We start from the raw sequence: 18,211 nt of genomic DNA, 5'->3' as shown, positions 1-18,211 counted from the left end.
GGCACGTAAATGTATCATTAGATTCCTTGGTACTTAAACAACTCGTGAAATCTTGCCTAATATATATTTTACAAAAAACGGAACAATAACGTTAAATCTTATCATTACTAATGACCACGAGACGCAAAACAATGTAAGGTAAATATAAATCCGCCTGGTAGACAAAAATGTACACTAAAATATACGTACGTGTGAGTGTCAAATACAAAGGACAATGACACATGATAACTGAACGTTATTGAGTTTCTAACCGCAATAGTGTATAGATTGTTTGCAAATGAAGTTTCAGTATGGTGGTTGTGCACGTATTCTACAAGAACGTGCAAGTCCGTTGGCCAGAGAAACCCTTCTTTGGGACGTGTTTCACTTTAAAAATACGCACTTTAGGATAAAAGAAAATTATTCAAACGTTAAAATGGTTAAATGGTCAAGATCACGTTATCAAACACATTTGTTTAATTTGCACTTCAGCCCCCCTTACAATAAGAAATAAGGATCTGGTTCAAATCTAATAAGGATAGGCATGTTCTAATTATAACAGCTCTTTACCGCGTAACACAATGTACAAGATAACTATCAATACCTCTATTAAAGTATTAAATGTCAATATAATTGTTTTAACAACTATGCTTTAAGCACGCATTCAAAAAATCATTATTATTACTAACTTGTTCAAATAGTAAATGCATAAAACTTTGTAACGAAACCTCATAAATCTTAAATGTGAAGTTATTCATTGAATTCATATCGTGTCGGATATGGGGGCTTTAGGCGTGACAAACACAACGCTCTGTTGACATGGTTTGTAATCCCCGTGAAAATAATAGTCAGGTGGGCTGTATCCACGTCATGCATTTTAATGTGTACCTCAAACTGTGCCCCAATAAATCACGATCGTATGTAGAACTGCGCCCCCAATCGCATTCCTTCGTTTATAATACAACGATACAGACCAGTACAGTAATATCATATTTTATTTCGAACAGATATCGAAAAACAAGTTTGGAATTCAACCAATAACTAGTCAATTATTCAAACAGAAACAAAAGCAATTCCTTTAAAAAAAGATTGTATTACATGTTTTAGACTGTATGTGTAGTTTTGTTCACAATTCATGTATGTGTAAAATGAAGTACGAACATGTATCTTGCCAGAAAAGATACGACGATCTATATATACATACATGGGTATTCTGAACCAGTTTTAGATATATTTTTAAAAGCTTTATTTAATGAAGTGTTATGCAATTCTGTCAGCAGTATTTAATAATTAAGAAATTTGTTCATTTAATCAAAGGTTTGTAACAAGTATAAAGAAAATGTGTTTATTACGCATTTTGTAATTGAAAACGACAGGCGGTGGTGCTTGAACCGAAAAGAAAATTACAAACTTATTATTGTGCATTCTAAATCTGTACAGTACTGTATATAAACTTTGAAAATGTCTTACAGATGGGTCAGATTCGGCACTCCTTCAAATACACCGTCGTCTATGGATTCGAGTTCGTTGTGGTTTAAATGCCTTTAACAAAAACAACATTAAATTAAGCAATGCACGATAACTCTTCAGCTATGGAATACGTAAACAAATATTTTGAATAAGCTAATAACATTAAAACATTCGACGGCATATGTATTTATATGGAAAAGGCAATCAGGTTCCTTTATTCAAAAACAAAATTAAGCAATAGACAAGATTATTTTACAGTTTCAATGTTTCAATGATAAACAGCATTCTGCACAGAACGCGAAGAAAACTGCACTGTCTATTGTACATTCATAAGACAAAGAAACAACAATAAATAAATGTCTCCCATTTCGTCAAGAATACAGCATACTGAGACATGTCTGCATAGATAGATGGACGGCATTTATTTCAAGAGAAATCATATGTCGATTTCAACTCACAGAAACAATAGTTTTGTCAAGCCCCTGAACGTCGCCTGTGAAATGTTGCGGAATCGGTTGCGTTGAAGGTCCCTGAAATAACATCAAACATCATAAATATAGGATCTGGCACAAGTTGTCATATCATACCATATTTAATTAAACGAGTACAGAATTTTTTTTTAGTAAGCGAGCCTTTGGACTGAATTTCTTGTCAAAGCTACGTGGCTCAGATCAATGTATATGAAGTCATAAAATAAGTTACACAATACTAGCTCCTCATTTAGTTTTAATAAAACATAAGGAGCCTCTTCCTTAGTTATTGTTTTTCCGTGACATATTTTTTTTAACGAGTAAATAAAATAATGTAGTGATATCGTGTGTGCAATATTTTTATGTCAAACATACATGGAAAATTATTTTCATTGTTAAGGGCTGCGGTTGGAATAATGGACAATTATTATTGCGGTTCAAAAGAGCCAGTTCTTTATTCGCATTCGCTTAAAATGGGGGCATAAAAAAGAAATGATCTAAGTTGAGTCCTGAGTGATAAACATATTAATTAATGATGTTTGATGGTTTTTAGGGAAGCCTCTAACAAATTTTACCAATTAAATAGATCTAATTATAATTGTTTTTATTAGTGCCTGAAATGTTTTTTTCATTAATTGAGATCATTGAAAATTTGAATAAAAGCTCTTCTTTGATGTTCTTTGATGGTCATTTTAAGTGGAATAGTATGTTACAAATTCAACAATTATAACTATTGTATAAATGAATTGAGTAAAAGCAAACATTTGATGCCCTTCGATGATCATTTTAAGTGGAATAGTATGTTACAAAGTAAACAAATATAATTATGGAATTAATGAATTCATTTTGCTACAAAAAAATTCAATTAAACCTATATTTACTAAAATCATTTTACACTGATTCATTCTGCAATAATATTATACATACATTTTATGGCATTATAATTGCTATATATTTTTTTCAAAAGTAATTAAATGCATTAAATGATAGTTACATAATGAAGATAAGCCATAATTGTGATTTTTAATGAAGAAAAATATCTTTATTCAAATGTTAACTGTAAAACGAAATTGTTTTGACTAAATTAATATCATTTTGAGATTTTGTATTTGATTGAATAAAATTGTTATATAACATTTAAATTTTAATGGCCCAATACAGCTAGTGTGAACATTTTACATTGAATTGTAGAACTCAAGTGTTAGCTCTCAAAAATACTCTTTAAAAATTTAAGGAAACACACGGATGAAATATTTTAAAAAAACCAGCCAAATAATAAGAAAAATATGAGATTGTGAAATATTTTTCAATATCCTTTTAATTAGGTAAACAGTTGACCACGCCCCATTTTCTGAATTTCATTTTGATGTCTAAATATCACTTCATACATTATTGTTTTTGTTCAAATTTTTTACATATTGATTTAGTCTGTCAACAAGATTAACATATAATAAAAAGTTTGACACTAATATGTTTAGTTATGCAGAATATTTCCTATTACTTAACTATTTACCATCCAAATTTAAACATTAATTTAATTTGTAGTCAAACAAATGTGACAGCATTTTTAATGTTTTCGCTAATATTATGTAGCAACACCTACCAGGCACTTATGTAGCAATATACAAGCGTTGATTGGATTAGCAAGTGTATTATACAATATAACACCCACATGTATTGTTTAACGGATACTTATGGTGCAATATACAGGCCTTTTACTCGGCATTGATGAGATAATGTGACATCTTTAAAGGGTGATAGTCATTCATAAGATGGAATCAGCACATTATCATACAAACAACATTTTTTAATTGTTTATCACTGTATAAATTAGTATTTTTGAATTGATTTGAATTGACTTAATTAATGGTTTCATATATGGAAGTCATAGATGCATCTGTTGTATTTAACAGGGACGGATTTAAAATATATGTTACAATTTTGACATCTTTTCATTTGTTAAAACAAATGATGAATCTGTCATATATCTTCATGACCAGAATGAATGCTGTTGTCAAGTAAAAAGTCAAAATCCTCTTAATTTAATTTAAATTCATTAAATAAATAAAGTATTTTATATATTTATTTGCTTTTTAATATGATCAATATCATTGAGTTAAATTATTAAAATATCAATAAGTTTTGATTAGATTTGCTTATTATATTATTAATAATTAAATAATGCGCAAGAACAGTGCAATTCTGTTTTAATTAGTCTAAATTAGTTATTAGTAAAAATTAAAATATCCGTGACATCCAATATTTTGATAATATACATATGAATGCATGAAAAAAAATATTGTTGACAGTTACATAGTTTATTTATCTATCATATTGAAGTGTTACAAGGAAAGCAGTTTTGAAATTAATATAAATGTGATTTTACCATTTATCAATTCACCAATTGACCATATTTATTTGGATTAAAAACAACAAAGAACTACAGTTCCACAACACTAATGATTTACATGCATTCTTACACAGATAAACAAAAATAAAAAAGAATTCTAAAACCAAAATAAAAACAAACTGCTTCATAGATAAAGTTAATCAAATACTTCATAAAGAAAATAATCATTTTGATAATAAATTAAGATAATACGTCAATCAAACAATTATACATTTATTTGGGGGGGGGGTAACGTCTGCACTAAAACTAAAATGGGGTTGGAACGTCTGTGGAGGAAACGTCTTGGGTGGGAAACGTCTGGGTAGGTAACGTCTTGTGGGGAAGAAACGTCCGTGAACCTTTTTAAAAAGGGGGCAGACCAAAGAGGTCACAGGTAAGATCGGCCGCAGTGTGTTTAAAACCGACACCAATATCAATATAGTTAATAATCGTGTTATAATTACTTGTAAACAAATGAATTGATTATGTATAAGTCCTCAATAATTGCTTTTCACTATGAAATGATCCCATTCAGTATCATAATACTAGTATAGTAACAGTTTACTTTTTATTGCTTTTGTTATCAAGGGTAAATCATCAAAAATAATATAAACATACGTCTGAAATCAAAGAAAATATGTTTTAGGGGAGTATATAGAAGTCCTCATCTTTCTAACTGAAACATGCTTTTTGCCTCTGCAAGTGTTTAGAATAGATGGAACACTAGGATAACACACTTTACTATCTATTTTGTTCCGCTGCAATGTAAGCATTATGTGTTTTTATTAAGTTCTGGTATAAATCACAAATGAACTTAGAATAATTTGACCTTCAACACATTGAAAAAATAAAGATAAATTATTAGTGAATGCTTTTTTGAAATTCTAAGCATGAAATTATTATTTTTTACTTATATTTATATTTTAAGGTTGATGAAGAAAGTTTCGCAACAGAAGCATCTGCAATCCTGCAAGAAAACGTTGATAGCCGGGATAGTGATTGCTATGAAAACACTTCCCTGAACTCCAGTTTTGTGTTTGAGCATTGTCGGTTCAAATGCATGACTATATAACTAGTTCCGGGAAGGAAACATGTACTGTAACACAGACTCTACCAAAGCTTATACAAACCGATTGAAACATGTGTGACATGGCTACACAGACCGACCTCAGCCTATCATTGTTCCAAAAACTGACATGTGACACATCTACACAGACTGGTATGAATAACTGTTTATGCCCTTTACTATGTCTAAACAAACATCGCATATACTCAAGATATATGCTGCCTTGTCAAATGTTCATACTCCATTGATACAGGATCACTAAATGAGAAATTCTATAATGCCTTGTGAAAAAATCTGAATTCAATGACTTAAATGCTTGTACACAGTTAAAATGTTCATAAACATGTATTTTACTCCTGTTACTTCTTTTATTTGTTTGATTTGATTTGAACGGGGGATATCAACCGTACAACAGCAAGTTTTCAAAAACAAACACGAAGGTTGTAAAATCATAAGTTTAAAAAAAATAATTTAAAAATGAATTAACCCTTTACCACTTTAATAGATACATATTTTGACGCATTTGTATTCCATTAGAAAGTTACATACAATTAAAGACCGTTCTTACTAAATTCAAGTTTTACAGGCTTTATTTCCAACCCTTAGATACTGATGAGCAGCAAACAGTATTAAACCTGAACAGACTGTGAGTTACTCGCAGGCTGTTGTGGTTTTATGCTTTTTGCACATAGCCATTTTATCTTCGCTTCTGAGTGGTTATAGAAGTATTCTAATCATGCTTCTAATGCTTCTGACATTTCGCAACTTTTCATTATTTGTTTGAATATTGAATGCGCTTTATTTGTTTTGTTTGTTAATTTATTTGTTTTTTCTTGCATTAATAATGAATAAAGATACAAGTACCATTCTTTGTATATTTTGTGATAAGGCCCTAACAAAACGTTATGTGTTTCAGGCAATTAAAGATATCTGTGCTAAACTAGGAGTTTTGTTAGGAGTTAAACTTCAATTATTATAAGTGCTTTTATGGAACGCTTCATTATAAGACTAAATCTGGCAAAAACTTATCCGTTCTTTTTTCAAAGCATTGCCTGTAACACATAATTTGTTTATGTGGCCATCTGTGTATGCTATCAGGTTAAAACCTTATGATATAAAGAAGAATGTTGTATTCACGCAAGATAAAAGGACAAATTAGGACATATCAACTTTTATAACGAGCATTTAAAAACAAAACAACAACACATTATGTGTTGAAAACATATATAGAAGTCAGAATATATTTAAAAAATGGACCTCAATTTATTCAAATGACATATTATAAATTAATGATCAATTGTCTTTTACTGTCTTTTATTAAATTCCACTCTTAATGTTACACAAGCAATATGAATTCAATTAATGAATCAATCGATTGCCACAGTTTGATGATTCCCGTTATCGGTCGAAGAATCCATTTACATAAGTTCCTTTTCGCGTTAAATGCGCTCCGTAAAGAATTCTGGAAGAACATACTGTTCGTAAAAAAAATCAATTGTGATGAAATTTCTTTCCAGAAACTTGCATCAAAGGGAACTCTTTCGACAAAATGTCCTTTCAATGTCCACATGAAGAAGTCACACCAATGTTGTCCAGTCAGTGCCATCTGACCTTGGATTTGGTAATATAAACAATGTGTCTTTTTTAATGAAATCTTTCCTTTGAGCACATAACAACAAAAGGATTTGTCTCGACAGGCCTCATAAACAATAGCATTCCTATGTTTGTATGGACATTTTATTTCCAAAACACCACTCATGTCCTTGCTCTTTTCACAACAGTCCACAAAACCATCCGGATTTGTCTCTAAATGTGGGTGATCTACATTAATTACAAGTCCAGATCCAAAAACCTTCACTCCAGGATGTGATGTCTGAATGAGATTCTGGTATACTTGACGTGCTGCTGCTTCATGGTTTCTCCCCTACCTTGTAGCTTCAGTATCAAATGAAGAATTGTCCACAATGTTTTATGATACTATCAGGTTTTGTATCCACTTTCTTCTTTCATGCAGTTCCAAATATAGAACTTATAATGCGCCCTATCCTAGCTTCCATCCATGTGTCGTTCTTGCTTTGACCTTTTGTCATTTTTTTCTATTCGTACACAGTTTTCGCTTATTATGTGTAATGATGACATATGGTTTCGGAACGCTTCTTTACAGACTGGGTCCTCTATGTTTACACTGTCGCGATACATAAATGGAAGTGTATGCAAATTTGGGACTCTTAAATCCTCTGCTTGATGCACAATTTCTTTTCCAGTCTCCATACTTAGCAGCAATGCTGCATTAGGTGCACAGCTCTATAATTTAAGACACAGTGAATGACGATTCAGCGGTTTTACACGGTCCATTATATATGTATTCAGTTGTTGCTTGTGTTTAGGTTCACTTTCAGTAGTCTTTTCTTGATATTTTCTTTTTTGAAAGTAATGTTTTGCGACTTCTGAAGACTAAGTTTCCGTTTCCGAGGCCGATTCTACATGGTTTTGAGGTTGATGCTTCTGTTTCTTTCCGTTTGTCTGTTATGTCAACTAATGCATATAGCAGCGCTGCCACATGATTGCATGATTCGCCCTCTCTGAAATGAAATTAAACATAATTATTAACCAATTGATTACTATTCTCGAACTCTTGTCAATTGAAAAAAAAATCATCACATGTAAAAGTCAATGGTCAGATTGCATTTATAACAATGTACTCAGGTAATATTAAAATGTAAAATGAATATACTTCGCATCTACATGAAAGTTGTAACTTGTTTCATACAACTTTTAACTGTTAAAAGCATTGTGTTACAAAGATAGATTTTATTCGAACTACATGAGTACACATATGTATGTTCAAATCTTAATGAATTTTACATGAATCTGTTAGTCTTACTCTATCCTAGTTCTTACCCAGCAGTGCAGTTGCAGCCATCAGCATGAACCATTCCTGACATCTTAGCCAGACAGACCCAAGCATCGTAATCTTTTTTCTTGTTGTCTGTTGGCAGGGATGGTATAACCTTTGCTCGCACATAGCAAAGTGAACACTCTGGGGTAATCTGGTGGTATCGTACACTATTCACATGTCTGTCTTCGTAAAACACTGACGCTTTCAATTGACGCTTGGCGTTCCTATTTTCCTTGTTATGATTCCTTGATTTGCTTAATACCAAATAGTTATACAAGTCCTCTTTACGAAAATTTGGAACTTTATCTAAATTCTCATCCCAACATCCCTTTATATCCGACGGCGTGGGTAATTTCTCTCCAAGCGGCGTTGTAAACAATTGACATTGACGAACATCGAGATCTATGTTGTCCGAGATTTCAATCTCTTTTAAGCGTCCTCCTTCCTAATTTCAAAAGCCCCCTGGCTCTTTTGATCAATTCAAGTCGATTGCCTGATACATTTTCTCCTCGGTCTTTCAGTTATAATCGTAATTCACGCACTGATTATCGTTCAAAGACTATTTCACACCTTACCTCATTGTTCGTCGCCATCTCGGATTTCTTTGCTTACCAGAAGTTGAATCAATTTAAGAACTCTTAAGGGGAGGTTAATCACTTTTTGAACTAGGCAATAGAGTGGGTGCATGTCGTTCATCTATATACTGGGCCCGTTGCGGGCTCCGCATGTATCTTGTATATGACAAACCTTTAAAAACGTTGTGTTGTAATACAAAGCAGAAATAAAACGGAAAGAAAACAGAATTGGACTGTTTCTACGTTTATTGTCAACGTTTATCGTGCTATTTTGTTCTCCGTCATTTATGTCACAATTTAAAGAGCTGTAATACCCTTCCCCTGAGTCCCGTATTCCAATAATTGTTACTCATTAGAGACGCATGACGTTTTAAGAAGCACAATATGTCCTATATGTTTATCTTTCAACACCACCTTACATAATAGAATGTTGGTACTGACAATATTTAAAGAGAGAGTGCAAACTGTCTTATATACAATTTATAATTCGTTTTATTAAGTATGAATACCGGTATGTGTTACATTTAATAATTAAACGGTGATATGTCTAATGCTTTAAGCTCTGAACGAGTTTTAACCAAACACCTTATATAAACTGTTTTGCGCTTAAAATAATTTTATATAATATTATTAATAATATTAATAAATGTACCCTTTTCATGATACATTAAACACCATATGTAAAGTTCTGGAAAGAGCTCTCAAGATTAAGCTAATGCTTACAAAATATTTACCTTCCATTGATATTGTAACGCCGCTAAAAATGTTTGACTTTAAACTTTACGTTTTATAAAAAAGGCCATTAGTAAGCGCTTCGCCTATATAAACTACATGCATGCGTTGAAACGTTCCGTTTCAGACCCTGGTTGTTTCCTACAATGAAACTCGAATACCATTACACAGAAGCTTGTATATCTGTAACTATGCGTGTATGATTTGCTGAGCCAATGATATATATGAGTTTTAGAGCTTATTTTATTTATAAGTGATTCAAGTTGGTGGTGGCCGTAAGCAGGAAAGAGGAACGCGCCATCAAGCTAGCGATGGCATGCGTGATCTGTAAAAGTACATGCAATAGTCGAAAAATGTTTTATTGTATTCCTCTTAAAAACATCATGTTCATTTCAACAGTCATTCGAAAAGTGGCAAAAATTCAAACAAAAAAAACAACAAAAAACGGTATTCATAAATTTAACTATTTGTAACAATTTCATAGTTGTAACTTATGATATTTAAAAAACATGGACTTTCATGAGCGGTTATTTTTCTATTAGCGTAATGTAATGGTCTTGTTAAGAGTTTCAAATAATTGTATAATTGTTATGAGCAATTTTTTTTATCATATAAAAGAAGCAGCAAAGATAATCATTCTGAAACACTTAAGGCATTTAAACCTATTCTCTGAACTTTATAACACTATTTAGTGAAACAATCAGGACCAGGGGTATTGTTCTCCATACTAATTGAATGTATATGTTTAGCAATAATGTGGGGTATTTTTATTTATTAAATAGATAAGAATACAATTTTGCAAATAAATGAATTGTTTTAATTACTTTAAGAAAAAATATATGTTTAAATAGAAATTTAATTGTGCCATGATAATCGAAATGCGTATTATACGTGTACTCAAATGCGATGATTTTAAACAATAGCAGACATGTACATTTGTATCATAATTTTATTTTTCTATATCAATTCATTTACCCATAAGAGAAGCAAACAATAGCTGTCCCAAGACTCGACAATTCTTCTTCTATAATTTTCTATATTTATGTATTCAAATAATACGATCCAAGGGAGAAAACTGCGCAAACAGATCAATCACGACTAATCTCCAGTCTCTTATCTCTCGCGCCCCTCGTTTTGTGTTTACCGTTTTATCATTTCAAGAACGGTTAATGAAAGCAGGCACTGTGTTTCAATTTTCATATTGATTTTTTTATCATTAAATTGAATCGAAATATGAATAGGGAAATAAGTGTTGTGTTTTGTTTTGTCATTAGTACATCAAAAAACGAAACAAAGAAATCCATTTTGGTCTTTATTAATTTTTTTTGTTAAGGTTATAAGAAAATCGGAATTTGAACTAATATACGTTGATTCTTGTTTTTCGTTGTGTCGAATGCAAAGCGAACAAGGAAAAGACTGTATTTTTTCCAACCAGTACAAAATGTTCCGCAATATGCGCTTTTCCCGTTTGTTTTTGTTTTAAATGACATAAAATCACATACGGGGATTGAAACATATATATGTTATGCATACAAAACTGACCTGCATGAAAACATGGCATTTTTGTTCGAACACAGGATCTTTTGCTTACAAAAGGGAACGTTTATAATTATACATCACATATCAGGTATATATATATTTTAATTTATTTATATTCATATTTATATGCATACAACATTGAGTTATTTTCAATTCTTTTCTTTTATGTAAACAATTAATACCTTGGACCTAGGTCTCAGAAACATGTGTAAATAAGATTTCCAAATATGTTTACTTAAGAAAGCAATATGAAAAAGCCAGAAACAGCATTCCTTATACCTTTTCATTGATTGCTTAACTAACTGCATTCAATCCAGATTTTTAACTGGATCACGAACAAACACGATCCCAAGTGTTGAGCAATTGCAAATAACATAAATAAATGAGACATGTACAGTTAGTGTCGAGAACATAGTTAATAAATGAACATATGCTATTATAAATGTGTCGCAGTCAGTCGGTTGCACAATTTTAACCACACTTAACCACAAACTTTAAATTAGTGTGGTATTCAATTTAGTAGTGTTCATTCCAAATTTATGTTTAACGGATTCATTTAAATTTGATTGTATCGAAAGCCGAAGGTTTATTAAAACGCTATTGAGTCCATTGTTAGTAGAACCAGTACACAGTGTCTTTTGGGGAGGATACTAGAACGACCCGCTACCTCCACCCCCCCCCCAAATTTTTTTTTATTAAAATAGCGATCGAAACATTGGCTCCCGGTCACTAGACGAATACCATATCCATTACCTATTCACAATTTAGGGGTTAAAGTTTCGTCTTTACTGTGATCGGAGAAACAAGAAGCACAGACACGCGCTATCGTCAGAAGAAAACATTTCATGGAGTTTAATAAATCGCCAGCTTAAGTCACTAGTTTGATAGTCAGTAACACAAATACTAAGGATGTAACCATTATAATAATAGAAAATATAAGCTCCATGAAATTTCGTTATTTCTTGTTGCAACTTAATTCAACATCGTCTAATATAGTAATCGAATATCTATAACAAATAATTTATTAAAATTGAATATCGAAACTATAAATTACCACAAGTGACACGCAGAAGAGCGTGCGTGGTATCCAACCTGTAAAGTACAGCGTTTAAATTGTGCCGTTTATGTTTGATAAAATTGTTATTTAGTTCTGTGAAAGAGAAAATACCATTTTGATCATGACATACACTCAGTAAGCTTATTCTACGAATAATTTCAGCTTCGCCGAATAAAAAAAGATTTTAGCATCAAACAGACAAACAATGGAATCCTAAATGACTGTATTATTTTGATAGGTCCTTTTGCACGAGATTGTTGAGTGGCGTTGTTTTCCATGACCCCGCGCCGTATCATACGAGTGCGAAATAACCCCTCCGAATAGCATATGCATGTAATATTCAATGTATAATATGCACACTGTCACACTTAGAACTAATGTATACCTATCAAAATATCTAATTATTTTTACAATGATATGTTAGGGTTTATAACAAGTATGGATTTCTTCATGTCTTTGGTTTTATAATGGGTTGTATTACACAATTTAATTGTGTGATGTTGAGGCATTCGGAATTCATTTCCAGAATCCTGCATATTTAATGAATTTTCTTTTTTAGATTCTCTCTTTATATATAGAATTTGTAGATCAGTACGTGTGTTGCTATGCAATTTTAATAATGAAGCTGTCCCTAAAATTAAGAATTGTGTTATTTAGTTGGCTGTCGACATCCTGCTTGATTTCCTCTCAATGAACCTTTGTAAAAAAAAGTCTTAGACCAAAACACCGAATACAAACTATTTATTATTGAAGAGTGGTAGTGGCGTATGTACATCGTATTTCTATTTCAAAAATGACGAATATAGTATGATATGAATGTTAAATAAGAGAGCAAATACATAATTGACAACGTGCACATGATGTATTTCAATAAGCTCAACAATCAAATTTAAACGGCACGGGACTGTATCACTAATAGTTGCCTTGTACGTAACAAAACTCGTGTAATCTTGCCTAATATATATTCTACAAAAAACGGATCATAACGTCAAATCTTATCATAACTAATGACCACGAGACGCATAAAAATGATAGGTAAATATAAATCCGCCTGGTAGAAAATACGTTCATGTATGTGTGAAATACAAAGGACAATGAAACATGATTACTGAACTTTATTGACTTACATGTATTAACCGCAATATTGTAATGATTGTTTGCAAATGAACAATTTAGAGGCACATGCAAGTTTCAGTATGGTGGTTGTGCACGTATTCTACATGAACGTGTAAGTCCGTTGGCCAGAGAAACCCTTCTTTGGGACATTTTTCACTTAAACAAAGCGCACTTTAGAATAAAAGAAAATTATTTAAACGTTAAAGTGGTTAAATAGTCATCAACACGTAATCAAATACATTTGTTTGATTTGTACTTCAGTCTCCCTTAAATAAGAAATATGGAACTGGTTCAAATCTAAGGACAAGCATTTTCTTATTTTAACAGTGCTTTACCGCGTTCATAATGTACAAGATAACTATCAATACCTCTATTAAAGTATTAAATATCAATATTATTGTTCCAAAATAGTTCCGCTTCAATGTATTGTTGCGGCCGAACAAAACAAAAGTAACTAGTTCCTGTTTCAGATCGAATAAGCGACGAATATTTGAAATTGATAAATATTTGTATATGCTAAAATATACAACATGCCAATGAACATACTTTTGCGTGTTAGTACGCCATAAATGTATTTTCAATTTATGTCTATGTATACGTTTATTCAGTTTCTTTGTGCAGCAAACCAAAAAAGTATTTCACTGTATTTGCCGTATTCTTTATTGAAGACCTATGTAAAACTAACTTGCTCTAATTAAAAAAACATTCATAAAACTGTACCCGATAACTTTGAAAATCAATGTTGTAATAATAAAGAATTTTATCTAGCAATTCTACGTTTTATTTATTTATCAATTATAATTAGATGTTTGTTTTCGTCCCTGAATAAGGAACAAGGGACCTATCCTTTTTTGTCATTCAAGCCGTATAAGAATAAGAACTTTTCTAACTTGACCATCAATTTGTATACTAATCTTTCGCGAATCTTTTTATCACAGCGAAAATAATTTTAAACAACTATGCAATAAGCCCGCATTCAAAACATCATTATTATTACTAACTTGTTCAAATAGTAAATGCATAAAACTATGAAACGAAACCTCAGAAATTTAAATGTGTAGTTATTCATTGAATTCATGTCGTGTCGGATATGGGGGCTTTAGGCGTGACAAACACAACGCTCTGTTGACATGGTTTGTAATCCCGTGAAAATAATAGTCAGGTGGGCTGTATCTACGTCATGCATTTTAATGTGTACCTCAAACTGTGCCCCAATAAATCACGATCGTATGTAGAACCGCGCCCCCAATCGCATTCCTTCGTTTATAATACAACGATACAGACCAGTACAGTAATATCTTATTTTATTTCGAACAGATATCGAAAAAACAAGTTTGGAATTCAACCAATAAATAGAAAATTATTCTAACAGGAACAAAAGCAATTCCTTTAAAAAATATTGTATTACATGTTTTAGACTGTATGTGTAGTTTTGTTCACAATACATGTATAAAATGAAGTACGAACATGTATCTTGCCAGAATAGATACGCCGATCTATATATACATACATGGGTATTCTGAACCAGTTTTAGATATATTTTTAAAAGCTTTATTTAATGAAGTGTTATGCAATTCTGTCAGCAGTATTTAATTTTTAAGAAATTTGTTCATTTAATCAAAGGTTTGTAACAAGTATGAAGAAAATGTGTTAATTACGCATTTTGTAATTGAAAACGACAGGCGGTGATGCCTCAAACGAAAGAAAATTACAAACTCATTATTATGCATTCTAAATCTGTACAGTACTGTATATAAACTCTGAAAATGTCTTACAGATAGGTCAGATTCGGCACTCCTATAAATACACCGTCGTCTATGGATTCGAGTCCGTTGTACGGTAAATACCTTTAACAAAAACAACATTAAATTAAGCAATGCACGATAACTCTTCAGCTATGGAATACGTAAACAAATATTTTGAATAAGCTAATAACATTAAAACATTCGACGGCATATGTATTTAATTGGAAAAGGCAATCAGGTTCCTTTATTCAAACACAAAATTAAGCAATAGACAAGATTATTGTACAGTTTTAATGTTTCAATGATAAACAGCATTCTGCACAGAACGCGAAGAAAACTGCACTGTCTATTGTACATTCATATGACAAAGAAACAACAATAAATAAATGTATCCCATTTCGTAAAGAATACAGCATACTGAGACATGTCTGCATGGATAGCTGGACGGCATTTATTTCAAGAGAAATCATTTGTCGATTTCAACTCACAGATGGAGTAGTTTTGTCAAGCCCCTGAACGTCGCCTGTGAAATGTTGCGTAATCGGTTGCCTAGAAGTTCCCTGAAATAACATCAAACATCATAAATATAGGATCTGGCACAAGTTGTCATATCATACCATATTGCATTAAACGAGTACAGGAATTTTGTAAGTAAGCGAGCCTTTGGACTGAATTTCTTGTCAAAGCTACGTGGCTCAGATCGATGTATATGAAGTCAAAAAATAAGTTTCACAATACTAGCTCCTTATTTCGTTTTAATAAAACATAAGGAGCCTCTTCCTTGGTTATTGTTTTTCCGTGACACAATTTTTTTTAAATAAGTAAATAAAATAATGTAGTGATAACGTGTATGTAATATTTTTATGTCAAACATACATGGGAAATTATTTTCATTGTTAAGGGCTGCGGTTGGAATGATGGACAATTATTATTGCGGTTCAAAAGAGCCAGTTCTTTTTTCGCTTAAAATGGGGAGTAAAAAAACACTGGCTAATTCCTTGTATTTTAGTCGTAAAAAAAGAGCTGGGATTTTTAATAAACACAACTATGTACAACTCTGTAAGAATAGTATTTGTATATTAAAGCTAAATACTAAATACTTTTAAAAGCTTGTCAATCCAGTTTTGAGAATGTATTTATTATAACCGGTAGAACATGTAAGTTCGATTTTTTATTTGAAAAAGGAAGGGGTTCACAGTTTAATATTCGGTTAAAATAAGGAGGAAAAAAACAAGTTTCAATGTTCTGTTCAGTTGCAAAACCAGTTCTGGATATTGTATACGTTAGCCGCTAAATGTGACGTTAAATTCAAGATACTACACATACTGAGTGAAACTTTCACCACTTCAACATAATCGTTACCCACGTCAGCGCTATATTGTCCTTAGACAAATGAAATGGATGTCGCGTATAAAGAAGACTATTCAAAAAAATGTCATGTGATAAGCTTTGATATTCGCTTTCAATCAGAGACACATATTTACAGATTCCGCTCTCCGGATTATACAAATATTAATTAGAATTTTTTTTCTTTAATCATTTAACAAAATAACATTGTAAATAAGTATTATAGTATGATAAATACATTGATCTGAAAATGAAAAATGTGTATCTAAAACATCTTGAAAACTTTCGTTATCAAACACATATGAATTAATTACATATGTTTATGCTATGTCACGTGTACCATGGCATTAGGAAGTATTTAATATCCGGTGGTTAAACTGTCAAGTTCTCGACAAGTTTTAAGCAAATCTAATGTGCTGTTGTGTAATCGCTACATGTGAAACATCAAATCTTTAGCGTATATGCATCTGTTTGTATTTTTTGTCCTTTTTTAACTCACAAATGTTATGCGATAGATGAATTATAACTTGTAGAAACTGTCGGCGTAAGTACAATTAATCAAAATGTACTTATATAAATCTTCTTTAAGAGTTGCAGTCTATGACAGTCTAGGAGACTATGAGATCGTCGTGATAAGCATGAAATGACTCAAAAGGGCAGTCTAGGTGACTTCTGGTCTTCGTGAGAACGCATGAAAGGAGTCGCAAGGAAGGCTTGGGAGAAAGCCAAAAGGCAATATGGTTGCGCATACGACGTCATAAACGCAGCAGCTATGGAAAGTAGGACAGACGTACTAGAGTCACCATGGTAAAGCCGAGAAACGTAACATTGACGTCCGGAGATTCTGGGTCGTTACATATGCGTTACACGTAAGTATATGGATTTTTAAAATCCTGTCATGTAATTGGTTATAGCGCCGTCGAATAACAAACGCCAATGTCATATTTGAGTCGGAGAAGACGTGCCGAATATGTAGTGAGGACGCCATGACATCCTTGAAGATTGACGCCTGACCGAAGGTCAATCTCAGAATAGACGTTATGTAGACGCGCAGAACGAGGCGTTCATGTCGCTTTCACGCGAAGTAAACATAATACACGTGTCGTTTGTTATGGTTAAAACAACATTTATGTCGTAAGCTGTAACACAAATCGATCTTATGAGCAGAATATGGGCTCTTCACATAAACGGACTGTTTTGTCGCAGTAAGGAGTCCGGTCAAGTGTAATGCGAGTAAAAGGCCAGTTTATGTATGACAGAATAGTATAAACAATGAAATCGGTGAAAATAGGGAAAGTATATAGTATAAATAATTTTAACATTGAGCTACTTGTTTATCATTCAAATACAAGATTAACCTGCAATTTGATGAAATTCTTCTTACAATCAGGTAAAGTATAATGTTCTGATATTGTTTTGTATGAGTCATTTTAGGAAATTTAGTTTCATTCAATGTTAAAACAAGTTTGTATTACATCGATTTTGCAAAACAATTCACAGGCATGTTATTCCGATATAAAACTTGATGCACTTCATTAATCGGCGAAATATATAAGGCATTGCATATTAAGTAAACAACCAGTTTTGCCAAAAATATCTATTGATTGCATTGTTGCTGTAGCTCTTTTCCAAAAATTATTGTTATGATTCACGCTATCATGATGGTAATAGTGATGGCTAACTAACATAAAAAGATCGAAAGAAAATGTCAACCATGTTTGTTGACAGCATTATGCGAAATACCTAAAGTTTAATACTCAATAGACGTAATGTAACTATTTACAAAAAAGGTATCTAGGACAAAGAATTTAAGTTTTTTTAACGTTT

At 32.0% G+C, this 18,211-nt stretch overlaps 1 protein-coding gene across 1 annotated transcript in view; it reads right to left on the bottom strand.

The window, feature by feature from the left end:
* The window catches only part of LOC127847700 (fibropellin-1-like), a 160,040-nt gene that overhangs the window by 60,456 nt on the left and 81,373 nt on the right, over positions 1-18,211 (bottom strand). Inside the window, exons 9-12 of the mRNA XM_052379778.1 lie at positions 15,526-15,597; positions 15,068-15,139; positions 1,908-1,979; positions 1,450-1,521 (exon numbers count right to left, since the gene is read on the bottom strand). Of these exons, the coding sequence (XP_052235738.1) occupies positions 1,450-1,521; positions 1,908-1,979; positions 15,068-15,139; positions 15,526-15,597 (288 nt within the window). The remainder of the gene's footprint in view (positions 1-1,449; positions 1,522-1,907; positions 1,980-15,067; positions 15,140-15,525; positions 15,598-18,211) is intronic.

The sequence above is a fragment of the Dreissena polymorpha genome, chromosome 10 (assembly GCF_020536995.1).
Source record: "Dreissena polymorpha isolate Duluth1 chromosome 10, UMN_Dpol_1.0, whole genome shotgun sequence".
Taxonomy (NCBI): Eukaryota; Metazoa; Mollusca; class Bivalvia; order Myida; family Dreissenidae; genus Dreissena; species Dreissena polymorpha.
Note: the sequence above shows the minus strand (reverse complement) of the source record. Positions and strands in the feature narration are given on the sequence as shown.